Source organism: Alosa sapidissima, chromosome 22 (assembly GCF_018492685.1).
Source record: "Alosa sapidissima isolate fAloSap1 chromosome 22, fAloSap1.pri, whole genome shotgun sequence".
Classification (NCBI taxonomy): domain Eukaryota; kingdom Metazoa; phylum Chordata; class Actinopteri; order Clupeiformes; family Clupeidae; genus Alosa; species Alosa sapidissima.
The window spans coordinates 22,842,745-22,860,320 of NC_055978.1; the positions used below are offsets into that span (position 1 = coordinate 22,842,745).

General features: G+C 48.4%; 1 protein-coding gene across 2 annotated transcripts in view; it reads left to right on the forward strand.

Annotated features, from left to right (window-relative positions):
* plekha5 (pleckstrin homology domain containing, family A member 5) overlaps positions 1-17,576 on the forward strand; it is a 119,089-nt gene that overhangs the window by 77,811 nt on the left and 23,702 nt on the right. For both annotated transcript variants that reach the window (XM_042079236.1, XM_042079237.1), the window contains exons 5-11: positions 2,613-2,651; positions 5,835-5,958; positions 6,467-6,571; positions 7,966-8,038; positions 9,846-9,946; positions 11,859-11,977; positions 14,199-15,455. In XM_042079236.1, the coding sequence (XP_041935170.1) occupies positions 2,613-2,651; positions 5,835-5,958; positions 6,467-6,571; positions 7,966-8,038; positions 9,846-9,946; positions 11,859-11,977; positions 14,199-15,455 (1,818 nt within the window). The remainder of the gene's footprint in view (positions 1-2,612; positions 2,652-5,834; positions 5,959-6,466; positions 6,572-7,965; positions 8,039-9,845; positions 9,947-11,858; positions 11,978-14,198; positions 15,456-17,576) is intronic.

The window sequence follows — 17,576 nt, forward strand, 5'->3', positions numbered from 1 at the left end:
TGTGTGTGTGAGAGAGAGAGAGAGAGAGAGAGAGTGCATGTCTATGTCTGTTTGTGGGTGTTTGCAAAGTGTGTGTGCGCTTCTGATATTAAAGACTGTAGCCTTTAGGATATGAACAAAGGATGAAATTTCTCCGTATTATCTCTCCTTGCAGATGGAGCAGATTAAATGGCAAGTTCCACCACAGGAGCGTACAGTACATGCTAAAACAGCAGATATCACCTGATGGCTCACATGCACATTACACAACCCCAGCACAGGAAAGCCTTTGTCAAGACTCGTGAATAGCGTAGTTGTCCTCAGTCAACTGCAGTTCATTTTCAAGAGCATTTTTGTACAGATTTTAGTTCTATTGTGCTTAGTGTATTGACTTCACACTCAGCTGGGATGTGCTATGTCTCTCTCAACTCATATTGTAACATCAACATGATGAAGAAGACACTATCACACAAATATATATATATATATATATGCAGCAACACCTTCAATAACTTTTTCACAGCAGCTGTCTCTGAACTCGCAGCGGTGAACTGATTGAGGGTGCGAGAACGGAGTGGAGGGTGCAGTGTAGCAATCAGGGCAGTTTGGGTATAAATGCTCCCTGCTCTGGGCATGATCTCATCGGTCTCCCTCCCTTTGAGAAAACAATGGCACACGCCTAGCGGTTAGCGGACTGTAGATTCTATTAACTGTAGACAGACAGGGAAATTAGGTTCAGGTTTCATGGGCGTCGACTTTTGAGCGTGCTTGTCTGAGTGTGTGTAGCCCGACACGGTGAAAGGTAATTGAAAGCGGAAAGCCTTCGGTGTGCTTTGTCTCATTAGTTCCTGTCAGAGGTGGCTTTGCAAAGATTTGTTTTGCATTATCCGAAAAAACCTCATCCCATCCTGTATCCTACTCTATATGGATTATAAATCGCAGCTATTGTCTGCACATCTGCATAGCAACTCTGAGCCAGCAGTTCTGATATAAACCGAGTGCATGGAGAGTCAGAAAGTAAACTGTCATAGTGACATTGAGGATGATGAAGTGAATGTCTGTGTGTGTGGGAGAGAGGACAGTGTCAGTGAGCTGTATTGTGGAATAATTCAACTTAAATGAGGACTTGCACGCAATATATTGTGGAATAATAGGATGTGGATAGGTGTTTGGGTGGGGAGGCTTGAATAACCCAATGAGAGAAATCAAGCACCAGTTTGCTTCTGCTCCCCCCCCCCCCCCAACCCAAACCGAACTAATGGATGCAACTAATGGGGATAAATGCTGCCCCAAAGTACCCCTCATCCAGTGATAATCAGGTTAAAGTGGCCCAGGGCCTCAATCTCATTCTCTCCCACACACCACTCGTCGGAGAAAAGGGATCCCTTCGTTCCCCCAAGACCTGAAGAACTCTACTGCACTAATCCTGTTAAACTTTGGTGCTGGGAAACCAAAGAAATGAATCACATTTTAGAGGCTCAGAACAGTCATATTTCACTGCAAAGTGAAGAATCTGTTTACATGATTCACAATCTAGATGACCCCCCCCCCCCCACACACACACACACACACACAACCCTTTTTTTCTTAATATCTTCTAGTTCAATAAATCTGGCAAAAGCTTAAATAACATTCCTCATATCTCCAAAATGATTCATGAATATGATCAATGATTGGTTGTGTTCTTTTATGCTATTCACTGGCATGCAACGGTGCTTTTGTGCACAAAGCCAGTCCAAATCCCACGACTCCCAAATCCACATAAACAGCGTCTGCCTTCGTCTCACTCCCCATTTCACATGAACACAGCATTGAAATTCAAACTCAGACTCACTGTCTCTTCTTCATGCACCAACATAAATACAAGCTTTTATGTAATGTCTCTCAGGCAGTTTAAAAGGGCTGTTCTTTTTATTGATGCTGTCTTTGGGGCCTAGCACGTCAGCATCATTCGCTAGCCTCTTGCTTTATCTCTTGCCCTCACAGTAAAGGCAATGTGTGTTGTTGGGGAAGATTGAGCAGTTTTGGGGAGAGTGGTGGAGTGTTTGGGGGGCAGGGTGGCAGGGGGGCTCGGGGGGGGGTGGCAGTGAGCAGATTTTGTCGCCCTCGGTGCCTCTGGAATCCACGCGGCGCCCAGCTGAGATGAAGCGGCCGAGGGTGCGGTACCCCTGCGTGGGTACACACGGTGGGCGGATGCCCCAAAGACACGCCAGGCGGCTCCCTGTTAGCTAAACTGGCATCACCAGCGGCCACCCATCCTCCCAGTCCACAACATACTTAATTATGTAGCCAGTAGCCGCAGGGTGGTGGTTAGTGTGAGTGCACGCGCACACGCACATGCACACACACACACACACACACACACACACACACACACACACACACACACTCTCTCTCTCTCTCTCTCTCTCTCTCTCTCTCTCTGGTATCTCGAGGGGTTTCCTGAAAAGATGCATAGTTTTAAAGACGGTGTACACCATTAATCCTTTCTCTTGATTTGTTACCATCGTACTGCCATTGATGTACCCACCTCAGAGAGTGTTTGGGACTGTGATTATGATTTTCATTATAATTTATGAAACCTGTGATTGTTTATGCAGTTCATTTTTTCCCTCCCTCTTTTCTGTTTCTAGCGTGAATTGTGGAAAGCTTGTCCACCCTGTTGTAAACAGGTAATACATCTTCAGGGCTGACTGGGTGCTTTGCTGTCTTTTTGTATTTAGCCCCATTTATTTCTTCTGCCAAATAAGTCTCCATTCATCCTTGGTTTGTTTTCCTCACTCGCTCATTCATTCTGCTCTCGACACTAACCCTAGGCAGTGTGTGTGTGTGTGTGTGTGTGCTTGGATTGAGTGGCCTGATAACCTGCTATGCATTGCTAATGGGCGATGTGCAAGATTTATGTGTGCCGACCGATCTGTCTTGCTCATACGTAATATAAATCACGACAGCTCCCATCACTGAGTGACTCAGCCACGGCACAACAGATAATTCCGTCTGCAGCGGAAATGAATGGTATAGTTCTCCTTCCAGAGGCAGTCCTCTGTCTTCAGGAATTACCACATCCTTCCACTGGCACTGACTGAAAGACAGGGTGGGGGGTGGGGGGGGGGTGTTGGTATTTCCAAGAAACACGGCTCCTCAAATACAGCTCTGCAGAACGACCTCATTGCATTGTCACCGTTGGCTTTCTCTTCTATCACGCATAGCGCTTGATAACCATCGGCCCCGTGTACATCCTGCTCGGACGTGAGGGGGGAAAAACAGAGTAGGGTCTCTTGGACGGCAACAGGAAGACCGCGTTAGTTCCTGCAGACTATGCGTGGTGATGAACTCTGAAGCTACGTTCTCGCGTAGTATGCTGTAGAATACAAGACTCCTGTTTTTCTGGATAATGCAAGGGGGGAGGCAGAGGGAGGGAGGGAGGGAGAGAGAGAGAGAGAGCGAGAGGAGTTGCAGGTGGAAGGGGATGGAGGCATGGCTGCTTCGCCAAAACGCTCAGACGAATGCAATGAGGTTATCGCTCTCACCCAGCAGAATGATGTCACCTAAGATACAAAGAGCGATAGTGAAAAAGAGGGAGGGAGTGTGCGAGACGGAGAGAGAGGTGGAAAAATAGAGAGAAGGAGAGAGTGTGAGAGACGGAGAGAGAGGTGGAAGAAAAGAGAGAACGAGGGAGTGTGAGAGATGGAGAGAGAGGTGGAAGAAAAGAGAGAACGAGGGAGTGTGAGAGATGGAGAGAGAGGTGGAAGAAAAGAGAGAAAGAGGGTGCTAAGGGTGGGCCGATGAGTCATCGCCTCGCAGCTCTTTGACTTCTAATTGACGGTGCCAACAGCGACACTCTCATCCTCAGACGAGGGCTCAATTCCCCTGCGTGCCAGCAAGGACGACGGAGGGTGAAACAAGGCTAATTTCAGGATGTCCGCCTCTCACATCGCCTCTCATTTTCTGAACTTCAGATATCATTAGATGACATCCTTCTCTCTCTCTCTCTCTCTCTCTCTCTCTGTCTCTCTCTCTCTCTCTGTCTCTCTCTCTGTCACTTTCTCTTTCTCTCTCTCTCGCTCTCTCTCTCTTCCCCCCTCTCTCTCTCATTTTAGTTTCCGGTCTGACACTTGGTTGCAGCATACTTGAGGCAATCATTTGGTAACCGCCCAGAGGCAATCAGACCGGTTTAATTAATGGTCCATAATAGGTCCAATAAACGCATGATTTAGTTCATGCTCTTTGGCCCAGAAGGTCACGCATAGTCCTCTAGTTTAAATTGACATAACGTGCTGAGCTCTGTGTGTGTGTGTGTGTTTGTGTGTGTGTGTGTGTGTGTGTGTGTGTGTGTGTGTGTGTGTGTGTGTGTGTGTGTGTGTGTGTGTGTGTGTCACACATGTGGGTTGTGTAAACAGTTGCACAGCTATGGTTGGTATTTGTGTGTGGTGTCTCATTTGTTTTATGTTACACTGCCGTTTGAACATGCAGGTGTTAGTTGCGTCTGCCTGACTGTGTAGAATGCTGCTTGATCTAGTTTGGAATGTTATAAAGGGTGTGTGTGTGTGTGTGTGTGTGTGTGTGTGTGTGTGTTTAGGTGTCTGTGTGTGTGTGTTTAGGTGTGTGTGTGTCTGGATACAGGTGTGTGTTTCGGTGTGTATGCACTGATGTGTGTATATTGGTGTGTCTAAATGCCGTCCTGCAAGGTGTCTGTGTGTGGCATGCAGCCATTAGTCTGATCACCCTTCAGGTGACTGTGTGTGTGTCGGTGTCTGTGTGTGTGTCTGTGTGTGTGTGAGAGAGCATAAGCTACTTGGAGGGAATCTAAAAATACTCTCGCACACCGGTCTAGGTGCGTGTTCCTGTGGGTGTGACCTAAAACCCGACATCACGTAGCAGACAGGAGGATATTTTTTCCCCCTACTCACCTGCTCCAGAAAGGACTAGACTCTCCACACGTTAGCATTAAACTGTAACGCTAAGGAATGTAGGACAGCATCAGGAGACAATGCACTTCTGATCGGATGCCAGATTTATCTTTGGCAGTGTCAATGAAAGCGCCAAGATTTATCCTCGGGTTTATTTCACTGCGCCCGTAGTCTGTGCGAGCAGAAAATAATGGGGACGGAGTTGCTTGTGCAACCTGCCAAGGCAGAAGGGAGGATGAGGACCTTCAACCTCTCAGCGTCTGGATTGTTCTGGCCTTCTTGTGCGGTGGATGGGGGGAGGGGGAGGGGGTGTCTGGAGCATAAACTTTGATGCAGTTCAATTTGTCAGCTCTCCTGACTTGGCAAGGCGATTTAAGGTTGTCGGACGTAAAGGTATGTATCAGCGGTGTGGCGCGGAGTGAGTAATTGCTTTGATTCATGGGGCTCTGCTTTCTCCTCTCCCGTGTCTGCCAGGGGGGCAATGGAGGCTGCAGAGATGCAGTGTCATTAAGACAGGGGGAGTTTGAAAGGCCCACAGAGTTGATGGTGGGGTTGAGAGAGGCTCGGAGTGGAGGGTAGGGTGGTGCGGGCGGTCAGGCGGGCGGGCGGAGGGAGATTTACCAAACCAATAGCTCAGGACGAGGCTCGGGGAGATTAGGCCGCTAGCGAAGGCATCCCTCAGCTTGCCACCGTCTCTTTAACTCGGCCATTGATCTGTCAGATTGATGCTCGCATTCTCCCAGGCTCTTTTGTGCAGCCTCACCTTCCTCTCTCTCTCTCTTTCTTTTCTTCTCTCTCTCTCTCCTCTCTTTTTCCCCTTTTCTCCCTCTTCTTCCTCCCCCTACTCCTCCTTCGCCTCACTAACTCTCTCCCTTTCCCCTGTCTCCTGCGTTTTTTTGTTTTTAATTTTTTAAATTGTTTTGGTTTTTGTTTTTGTTTCTCTAGACCAGCGCAGAACGCGCCCACGAGCACTGAGAAAAAGGAGCGACCCACGAGCACCATGAGCGAAGCGTCAAACTACACGGGCGGCTCGGACTACACCACCTACGCAGGCAGCCCGGTTGCCAGAGTGAGTGAGAGACCTGGGCTGGCCTTTCAGCAGGAGTCTCACACCACTTAATCGAACCTTCAACACCCAACACTGAAATAAATGGATTATATCAGACTGCTGCCTTGAAATCTAAATGGATTACACTGTGTACATATTTCAATCAGGGTGTAAGGTGGATATTTCCCCCCCTGAGACAGCTGGACAAATTTGTAAATGTTCTTGACTTGCCTGTGTTGACCTTAGAAAATGGAGGTTGCCCATAAAGTAGCAGTACTTCAAACTGTTTGCAAAACTTTTGCAAAGATAAATAAACTATGAAGTTTAAGGGAGCATTTGTAAACATCAGGTTTTAATTATGCAGGGCCTGTGTATACACTCATTTAAAGTGGAGCTTCAAATGATTTTATTCATGCTGTAGAATAATTTATGACCACGTTGCCAGATATCCAGCGTGTCCTGCACCATAGGATGTCTGATTACACATCAAATATTTTCAGAATAATTAATTCAACCTTGTTTTTTGCAGCAATCAAGGCCCTCCAAGAAAGTCCACAATTTCGGAAAGAGGTCAAACTCCATAAGGAGGAACCCAAATGCTCCAGTAGTCAAAAGCAGCTGGCTTTACAAACAGGTAATAATGGTCAATTTGCCCTGCGCCACACACACACACACACCGCACCACACACACACACAGAACTGCTAGCCCCACATTGGAGATCAGAGAAAAATTGTAGGTTAGCCTTTTGTTTCCACAGTACAATTGCACAGGCTGCACACCCAAGGGTTTTCTGTCTCTTAAATTTGTCACCCTTGACGTTTCTCTCTATGGCTTTTCCGTTCCTCGATTTCTCAGATTCCAGCTTCTCCCTGGCTCTCCTTCCCTCTTTATCTGTTGGAGATGTCCTCATTACCTTTTAATTGCATCTGCAATAATGGACATGTGTAAATCTGCAGATCTCTGGCAGCTGTCAAATATGTGGGGAAAGGCACTGCTGCTTGATATGATCAAGGGAAAACGCTGGAGAGATTCTCATTCGAATTCAAAGCGTGACACATGCTAAGCTTTTGAAAACCCCGTGGAATATCCGTCCAGGAGATTTGCATCTCGTAGGCACATAACTGGACGTGTGACGCTTCTGCATTGGTGTGTGGAGGCATTTAGGAAAGCTCTCACTGTTACAAGGCCTTAAAATAAACCAACAGAGTAATTCAATAAATAATGCATCTGCATGGAAGCAAGAAACGTATCACATGTGAAGTTGAACTGCTTTGCTCTCAGGCTTGACTATGCATAGCATACATTTTCATCATTCTCCATCACGTCTGTGTTATCCCCATATTCCAGGTTCTCAAGGAATTCAAAGAATCTTTCTCAGTGTTCTGCTAAGCACAAGAATCATCAATAACCTCTCCTCCAGCTCGAAACCCCCTTTGAACGCAATATTGATTTCCTCCCAAAAAGAAAGACTTCATCGCTGGCACTTTTTTTTTTTCTCTGCTCATCAACCGCATCCCTCTCTCTCTCTCTCTCTCTCTCTCTCTCTCTCTCTCTCTCTCTCTCTCTCTCTCTCTCTCTCTTTCTCTCCCCCTCCCTCCGTCCCTCTCTTACACTCACTCTGTCTCTGAAAAAGGATTTTTTATATAGCTGTTGTCAACTCATTTTTTACTGGCTTGCTATTAACTATACAAATACCAGGAAACGCAAAAGCGATACTCACTGGGAAAGAGGTAAACATTGTTAAAAAAGATGAACTGAGCTTGAGTGCCGCCGAAGAAACAGCCTGGTTTAAACGCCGCCAGGAAAACAAAGTAAGCTTCGTTCTTAAACTTTAACTGTAAGAACGGGAGAATCTGGGCGCTCTCATTAAGAGATAAAGGCAGCCAATTTGTTTCGTCCCGGGCCCCGTCCAAAGCCTGTCTAATCGAGGCTGTCTGAAGTGAAGGTGAAGGAGATAGCGGGGGGAGCTCAGTCAGATGCTCGTCTTTTTTAACGTCGGCCGCTGTCTCCCCTCGGTCTCCTCACAGGACAGCACGGGAATGAAGATGTGGAAGAAGAGGTGGTTCGTGCTGTCGGACATGTGTCTGTTCTACTACAAAGGTGAGCTATTGCCACATCGACACACAAACACATAAACACAAACATATTGCTTTACCTCATGTAAGGATGCAGGATAGATATGAAGGACATTCACACACACACACACTCACACACACACACACATGAAAAAGTGATGTTAATATAGAATGAAGGGTCTGAGGAATGGTTTAATTAGGATGTTACTAGTGTAAAGAGATGTAATTATGATAACACTAGTGAGATGCTTCCTGGTTCAGTAGAAGGTCATACTGATCCACACTTGAGTACTTAGATGCTGCTTAGATGCTGGATGCTGATACCTGTTTGTATGTCTTACCTGTGTTCTCAGACATGCATCACAACCTTTGACCCTAGTATGACAGTTAAAGGGTAACCACCCCCCCCCTCAATTCCTCCCATGTAGAGATACCAAGACTATTTTCTTTTTCTTCCATTAAGACAAATAGTGCAATTAATCACCCTCACCCCGTGAAATCAAGAAACTCTTTCATGGATAGCCCTCAGAAGAGAATAGGCTGTTTATTGAGTGAGCGTACAGAGAAGAGTTCTTACTGGAGTGGGACGTGCTCTGGGTGCTGATAACGGCCTGTCTCTCTCTCTCTCTCTCTCTCTGTCTCTCTCTCTATCTCTCTCTCTCTTTCTCTCTCACACACACACACACACACACACAAACACACACGCACATACACACAGACTGTTTTCTCCCTCGCTTTCTCTACACCTCCCCTCTCTCCTCTCTTTCTGTGCCATGTTATCAGTCTCCCTTTCAGCCCGCACCTCTGCCAGTCAGGTTAAATATTGCTAAAGGAGTCGAGACGCCAGCTGCTTTTATGCTCCGGAATGAAAATGAATGTAAAAGAGCCGAGCCCTGTCGGGCGGCGTCTGGCTTTTACTACCTGCCCTGCCTGATAAGTCTTATCTCCTCAGATTCACTACTGTCAACCCCCCCCTCCTCCACCGTCAGATAACCCTGCGGCGCTGCACCACACGGCCCAGGGGGGGGGGGGGGCAACAGGCTTCTGGCGCCCCCTGTCAGTGTATTGCTGAACTGCACGTTTGCTGCGAAATCCCAAGAGGGGCAAGAATAGGATGTTAATTTGTGTGAAATGAGCAGTCAGCCATCTGTGTTCGATTATTTCTCTCTCTCTATCTATCTATCTCTCTCTTTCTCTCCCTCTCTCTCTCTACTCATGGAGCTGTCATTGAGATTGCTATTCAAAACAACATACTCTCATCATCATACATTTATTTGCAATCTGAGGAGAATGCTTAAGCAGACGGCTCCATGCATTGCTACCAGTTTTGAGGACAACTGTAACTCCTCTCCTCTGTAATAACCGAGACTAATTGACACCGCTGTTCTTTCGAGGCATTGGAGGCAGAATGGCTTTGTATCATTTTAACGTTTTCTTTGCTCAGCTGGTGTTTGCTGGTGCACACCGTCAGTTTCTCTCTTCCTTTATGGCTGTATCGTGGTTGTCACTGGCAGTTTGTCACGTGTACCGTCGATAAATGACTATGTAACAGGCGTCTCGCTGAGCTAATGGTGGGGTGCGTCGACTGTGCCCCCCCCCCCACACACACACACACACACACACACACATTCACACACACACACACACACACCATCACAGTCACCCTCCACAGCACAGAATTTGACATTATTCTAATCACCACCTCTGACGATTTGTTTTGCAAAGAAGCAGAGGCTGAGATGAAAGCGCCAGCTGAGATTTGCTGGAATTCAGGCATCTCTGCACCCACATGAAAGCATACAAACACTCATTTTTTTCCTCCTTTCCTGTAGATGACAAAGAAGAATGCATCCTTGGAAGTATCCTCCTGCCGAGCTTTCACATATCCTTGCTGTCCGTGGACGACCACATAAGCAGGAAATACGCCTTTAAGGTCAGCATTCCACCCTATCTTTTGCTTTCATCACATTCTTTTTAAGAGCAGGTTGTTCTTTTGTTTGAAACTATTTTTATGGAAGATGTTGCAAGAGATTTCCTCTCCACAGCCAGAAGCAGGCGGTTTTGTGTGTACTGCCCTCTGTGGATTCCTAGACTCTGCCTCGGCTACCCGCCCCATATAAACACAGAAGTAGATAAGGAAAAAGTGAGGAAGAGAAAACACAGACAGACACACACACACACACACACACACACACACACACACACACACACACGCACACACACACACACTCCATGAACCCATAAGATAGCCTGAACTTCCTCTGGCCAGAGCTCCTTCATTTGACTTCTGTTTCCACCATCACATCAGCCACGGTGCATGTGCAATCAATCTCCATGTATGTTTGTGCTGAAATGTGATGGAGTTGTCTACTTTATCTTCTGTCTTATCAGGCTAGATAACATTGGCAGGGGCCTGCACTGCTGCAGTAAGCCCACCACCCCCACCAGTAGAGCCTGGGGCCCAGAGACCAACCCAGCGTCAGTCAAATTTATGGGGCTATAGGTTAGCTGATTTAATTAAGAAGCGCATAAATGCCACGGAGTCGCCAAGCGCCTTGCCGTGCCAAGGGGGGCTGGACAGGGGCGGGGAGGGTTGATGGGCAGGCGTGGCTGGTGGTGAGCCAAGGTCACTCATGGACATGGAGCGTGGGAGTCAGAGGGTCTCTGGTGTCGCTGGCCCAGAGCACAGCTGGGAGGGATTCGCACCACGCAGTGGCTGGACCTTTTCCAGAGTGTTTGGGGATGCTAAGCCCGGTCATGCATTAGGTCAGTCCCCATGGGTCAGCCTCACCCTCGACCCAGTATCCCAGTGCTGTGGCACTGACCTGGCCCACCTCCTGATCCCCTGTTCCAACTCAAGACTGCTTTCTCATGGCCCACTTGGACAAAGTTTTCTTTTTACAGTTTTGAGGGACTTTGCTTGTGAGCGTCCTGATTTGATGACTTGCTCTGCAAGACAATGGGGGTTTTGTGTGTGTCTGTTGGGGGGGGGTTGTTTTGACACTGTGTGGACTCATTCTATGCTTCCTGTGTTTCTTCCTGTCTGGATTAACCCGGTTTCTCCTGAGTGGGCCTAGCTTCCCGAGAAACACTGTCGACATGCCAACAAACACTTCTGCTGAGTCACGGTGAGTTCAACCTCGTCGCAGTCCAATGTCCAGCTCAGTGAATGTCTATCCTTGAATTTCCCCTGGGGATCAATAAAGTATCTATCTATCTATCTATCTATCTATCTATCTATCTCATCCACACACACACACAGCATTGCATGGGTCCTCTCTGTTAATATGATGTGTCTATGTTTCCCATGAAAAAAATCAAAGTGTTCTGTAATCCCTTACTGAGAGGCTCCGTCAGCTTGCTGCTCTTGAAATTGCCTCCTGAACTGAATTGAAAGACTCATTTATGGCTGTGCTGTGGGAAAAAGATGCCTGCTGCTGTCAGAGCCAATTTAGGTCCCCTTCTGACACCCACAACATGATAGGCTTTTTTTTTTTAAATCACTAATCGACAGCCAGCTCATCCTCTCATCAATGATTGTCTGCCTACACGTAGCAGGAAGCAATTTTTACTTGAGTCACCATCGCCAAGGTCAATAGACAGGAGCATTTACCCATTGCAGAGCTATTGGCTGTGCAAGTGGATATCACTCAGACATTTTTGCTTCGTTGGTCTAATATTCTCATTGAATTTGTGTGGAAGCGTTCACCCTTTACAGAACTGTTGGTTGTGCATGTAAATATCACTCACACTTTTTGCTTCGTCTGTCTAATATTCTCTTTCAATTTATGTGTGTGTGCGTGTGTGTTTCTCTCTTCTAGGTTATATTTTCACTCTCCCTCTAGGCGACGCACCCCAACATGCGGACGTACTACTTCAGCACAGACAACGCCAAAGACATGGAGTCCTGGATGAAGGTGATGACGGATGCTGCGCTGGTCCACACGGAGCCGGCCATCACTAGGTGGGTCCACTGGCCACAGCAGACAGTGGACGAGCCTGACAGAGAGCTACAGTAGGCTTGCACAGAGTCATTTGAGGATATCGTGTCCTGAGTTACACTGCAATTTTCCACTAATCTACAATAAAAGACTTTTCTTTATCAGAGATCAGTGAGATATTGCATCTGAGCACCTCTATTTCTGTGTCTTGCCCCTCGTTCAGAATTGAAGTTGAAGGTTTATTGAAAGTACAATCTGATGGCTGTGATCATTACTTAAAGATATTGAAAGATCCATATCAATCCAATCTATTCCAACCATCGTAAATTAACATTTCATCTTCTAGGATCTTCTAAAGTAAAGTTTTGTTGGTGGTGACAAAATAAGTAATCCAAAAGAACAATCATGACAAGGAAAGCGGAGTGTGTGTTGACATGAATCCCACTGAATCAAGGCTGATGTCTGCAGTCGCAATGGAAAGTCAGTGTCTTCTCTGTCTTGTTTCTCTTTGTGATGTTGGCTTTGCCATCAGATGCTGTCATTATTTGATGTCTCCTGCAGTAGGATGACTTCCCTCTCCGGCTGCCTTTGATCTCCCCAAATTACAGCCCATCACTCTCCTTATAAAACTGCTCATGGATCCTCCTCCAAAAAATCAAATGGATAATTTTCTTCTCTCTCTCTCTCTCTCTCTCTCTCTCTCTCTCTCTCTCTCTGTCTCTCTCTTTCTCTCTATTCCGAATCCGCTTCCCGGAGCCGAGGGCGAATCTCTTTGCCGTCTTAGCAAAGTACAACATCAAATCCAAAGGGTGCAGTATCTTTGCCTGGCTCTTCACACCCAATACAGCGGCAACGGCGACAGCACAGTGCAGGCTCTGTGAGCGTAATGTCTCCCTGCTCTCAGAGCCACAAGCTGTTTGGGGCCCTCCGGCATGTTCTCTGTACTCGAGAGTCTCAGACGCGCTTGCTCTTCACAGTTGTGTAAGCAAAGGAGAGGGTGTGTGTACTGTGTGTGTACTCTGTGTGCACCGTGTGTGTGTGTGCACGTGTGTGAGTGTGCAAGTGTATGTGTTTGCATTTGCTAGACTGAAAGAGGTAGGTAGATTTTTGTCTTTGAGGCTGTGCATGTCTGTGTATGTACTAAATAGAAAACGAGAGAGAGAAAGTGTGTGTGTGTGTGTGTGTGTGTGTGTGTGTGTGTGTGTGTGTGTGTGTGTGTGTGTGTGTGTGTGTGTGTGTTTGTCCACTGGCGTGTGTTCCTGTTCCTGCCAGTTAGGTAAGCAAGTGAGCGCTGGCCAGCGACAGACCAGTAGACCGGAGCTGCCCCGTCCCTCGGACCTGCAGCATTAACTCACCACAGCGCCCTCACTGTGAGGGTGTGCTGCCCTGGCAAATGCCCACAAACAGCCCTCCAGTCACCCCCAATGACTCTGTTAATTACCTCAGACTGTCTGTCCGTGCTACTCATAATCCACTGAGAAAGAGTCTCCAAATATCTCGTCTTCAGTACAGTATGATGTCTGTGTTGCACAGGCTTTCGTATTCTCATGGGCATTGATATTCTGCCCAGAAGATTAGCGACTGTAAACTTCTGGAGTGACATGGCTTTGCCCTTGAGGTTGGAGTGAAATGGCTTTGCCTTTGCCTTGTTTATATTCTGGAAAGGCTGTTGCTGCATGCAAAAGGGAGGCATTTGGGTGTCTCTTACCGACGTAAAGGGAGGCTGTGTTCTTCGGGGGAAATCGGGCTGCCTACATTTGGCTCCTCAAGGCTGTTTGGACACCTCTTGACGTCTCGGAAAGGTTTGTGCTTTCGCTTCCTCCTCCCGCCAGCTCTGAAGCGCACCTCTGTCATGGAGCCGGAAAGGTTGAAATCCCAGGGCTTCTGCTTGTTTTTTTTGTTTTTCTCGCGCTTATTTCACAGAGGAAGCAGGCTTGTCAGAGTGAGAGCTGGAAGCCGGTGTCGCCAGCAGGCAGCCTTGTTTTTAGAAAGGCCGTCGCGTTTTGGCAGTCTGTTCTCACCATCTCTCAGCAATCGGAGGTGTGTAGGTGTAGGTCAGACTGACAAGATACTCTCAGAAAAAAGATAAACTACTTTCTCAGTATTGCATCATACAATGCCTATGGATCGATTCAGTGAGCGCATTTTTTTCTCTCCTGTTTCATGGTTTGTTCACCTATTCATCAGATATCCCTCTCTCTTTCTATGTTTTAATCTTCTTTTCTCTATCTTTCTCTTCTGCAGGCTGGATAAGTCGAAGGGCGACTATCGGAGCCCTCAGGAGATGAACAACATGCTGAACCACCGGGTCCTGACCCGGCCCGAGATCCAGAACAACGAGCGCAACCGGGATCCGTCCCGCTCGGAGGAGAAGAAGCCCAAGGTTCTGGAGAAGCCCGGCAAGCAGAAGGAGCACAGCCACCGCTGCACCTTGCAGCGAGACGGCGACAGGTACACACTGCAAAAAGACGGAGAGAGATACACCCTGCAAAAAGACGGAGACAGGTACTCCCTCCAGAAGGATGGAGAACGCTACTGCCTGCAGAAGGAAGGAGAGAAGTACACACTTCAGAAGGACAGCGACAGACATGCTCTGCAGAAAGAGGAAGAGATGTACGCTCTCACGAAAGACGCAGAGCAATATGCACTCCAGAAAGAAGCAGACAATTACGCTACACACAAGGAGATCGAGAAATATGTCCTCCAGAAAGATGGAGAGAGACACACCCTTAAGAAAGACAGTAGATACGCCGTGCAGAAAGACGGACAAGTGTACGCTTTGCAGAAGGATGGGCAGCTGTACGCCTTGCAGAAGGATGGGGAGAGACTGACCTTACAGAAGGATACTGAGAGATACATGGTCCACAAGGATGCAGAGAGACACACACTCCACAAAGACTCAAAGAGGTACGCTTTGCCGAAGGACACGGAGACTTACGTCTCTCAGAAGGACATCGAGAGGTACCCCCTGCAGAAGGAAGGCGAGAAGCTGGTGTCGCCGCGGGATGGTGAGCGACCGGGCGCCCAGCGTGACAGCGAGCGTAGCTATGGCTACCAGCGCGAGCCGTCGGCGGAGCCCGCGCGGCCGGTGGCCAAGATCAACAGCATCAAGCTGCAGCCAGAGCAGGCGGCCGCCATTGCCGCCGCAGTCTCCTCCTCGCGTCAGCTCCAGCTCCAACTCCAACAGCAGCAGCAGCAGCAGCAGCAGGTCGCCCAGCAACAGCAACAGCAGCTCCAGCAGCCCCATAAGCCGGCCCAGCATAATGGCTCCGGGGAGCGCAGCCCGCTGGGGGACGTGGCGCTCGCGCAGCAGCAGCAGCCCACCAGAGCTCCAGGCCAGGGCCAGGGCCAGGGGCCGAGCCAGACTCACACCCAGCAGCAGCAGCCGCCGCCGGGCCACGAGCCGGAGAGGAACCTGCAGAGGACCAACTCCATGCAGCAGCTGGAGCAGTGGGTGAGGGCCCACCCAAGGGTGCGGCCCGGTGAAGACGACACCAGGAGGTGAGCGGGTTCGAGGGGAGGACAGGGGGTCAGGTAGTGTGAATAGGGAGGATTTGATTCCCTGCTGACATCAGTAGGGAAGTGAGACTCTTTACAACCAGATGTTTACTTTTTTAGACCCGTGTGCATCTTCACTCTCTCCCACTGCATAATACAGGATGAGGCTGACAAACAACATCATCTTCCTACCTATTCATCTTCCTACCTACATCATCTTTTTCCACCTACAGTATTTGTGGATATTTTCTCTTTTCTCTCTCTCTTTCATGCACACACACACACACACACACACACAAACACACACACACAGAGAGATACAAAATGCACACAAGTACAGAAACACAGAGACAGGTCCACTTTGAGATGTGCAGCAGACAGGCTGCTCTTTCACAGAAAGAGCTGAAAAAGGCTCCTGCTCCTCTCTGAACCATTTATCTCACCTACACAGATACTTTTACCCCCCTCTTCCTCTTCCTCTTCCTCTTCCTGTTCCTCTCCCCCTCAACAGCACCCTACCGCTCCGCCTACCTCCTCACCATCTCAGTCCAGAGTGAGCTGAAAGCTTGTTATGTCAGCCAAGGCAGCCGCAACGCGCGCTGTATCGCTGTCAGGAAGCATCCCCCTCATTTTGCCAGAGCTTGTTTGAGACGGGAGTGTTTGCGCTCTTCGGTTTCCTGCTCCCCACTTCTTTCCTTCTCTCTCTCTCTCTCTCTCTCTCTCTCTCTCTCTCTCTCCACTCTCTCAGGCCTGCTCTCCTACGCTCCTCGGATGAATAAGTTATGGAGACCGTGTCCCCGACAAGAGTGGCGAGTCTCTCTCCGTAAGCGTCGGTCCTCGGGACGAGAGCGCGGAGATGACAGGACTATCGTGCTGCCTTCTGTCCCATTTAAATGCTAATTTGGTCCACGTCCATCAATGCACCAATTTTTCTGCACGGCCCTCGTCCGTCTTTCACCACGACACCGCTCTCTCCTTCACTGTTTTGTCGATACATGATGTTACCAGTGGTATTGTACTTTACAAGCATAATGTGCTTTCGAGCAGGCTCTTAGTGCTGGGTTACCCTTCTCACGAAGTGCCCTGCTATAAGAGCAAGGAGACTCTAAATTGCCTGCCAGAGAGATCCATTCCATGCCAGGGCTGAGGAATCTTCTAGATGAAATCGGATGCTTGCATCCAGAGACGTCTCCTCCTTTGTGCGTCTCCCTCTGACCAGTGGGTTTCTGTAAGCAGTCCAGTACCAATCCCCAGCTCAGTCCAGACAGCAGTGGGACTGGTGTTTTGTGATGCTTTCCTACCCGACCCGAAGAGCCTCTTCATTAGTCTCAGCCACGGTTTGTGAACAGGCTTAAAAACATGGCCGTAGAGAGCGAGCGAGAGAAAGAGAGAGAAAAAGAGAGAGAGAAAGAGAGAGAGAGAGAGACAGAAACTGGCATTGTCCCCCCCGCCGTATCAAACAGCTTTTGTGCTATTACAGCCCTTCATCTCCAAAACACTGTCAGCGCGAATAGAAAATGACAGCAGATAGCGGCGCTTCATGCTTTCGGGGCGTCGACGGAGGGAGGCTGAACAGAGAACAGCGGTCGTCCGTGTTCACTGGGTTGCGAGCTGAGCGACAGATGTTGTTTTAATTGTGCTAAAGCTACATGTGAGCTCGGCTGTGGGCACGGACTCCTCAGGCGGGTGCCCCACTGTGAAGCTGGCATCCGCTCAGGGGGCACGAGGTCACGTTGTGCGCGGCTGCGTGCTTGTTCTTTTTCTTTCTTTTTGATAGTGCCGATTTTGGCCACGGAGTCTTGACGTTTGATTTTCCTCTCATCCGTTCGCCCACTCCTCTTTTTCTTTGTTCTTTTTTGCATCCCTTTTTTTTTTGAGCCCTCAATTGCATAAGAAACAAGTGTGCCAAGTCCCATAATGATGCTCCTAAGTGCTCTTCAGTCGTGATGCGGAGGGCTCAGAGGAGCTGGGTTGCCGTTGCTCCATGCTGGGCTGCTTTTAGAGAGCCTGAATCTCTGCAGCTGTCCTCTCTGTTTGTGCATGCACGTGTGTGTGTGTGTGTGTGTGTGTGTGTGTGTGTGTGTGTGTGTGTGTGTGTGTGTGTGTGTGTGTGCGTGTGTGTGT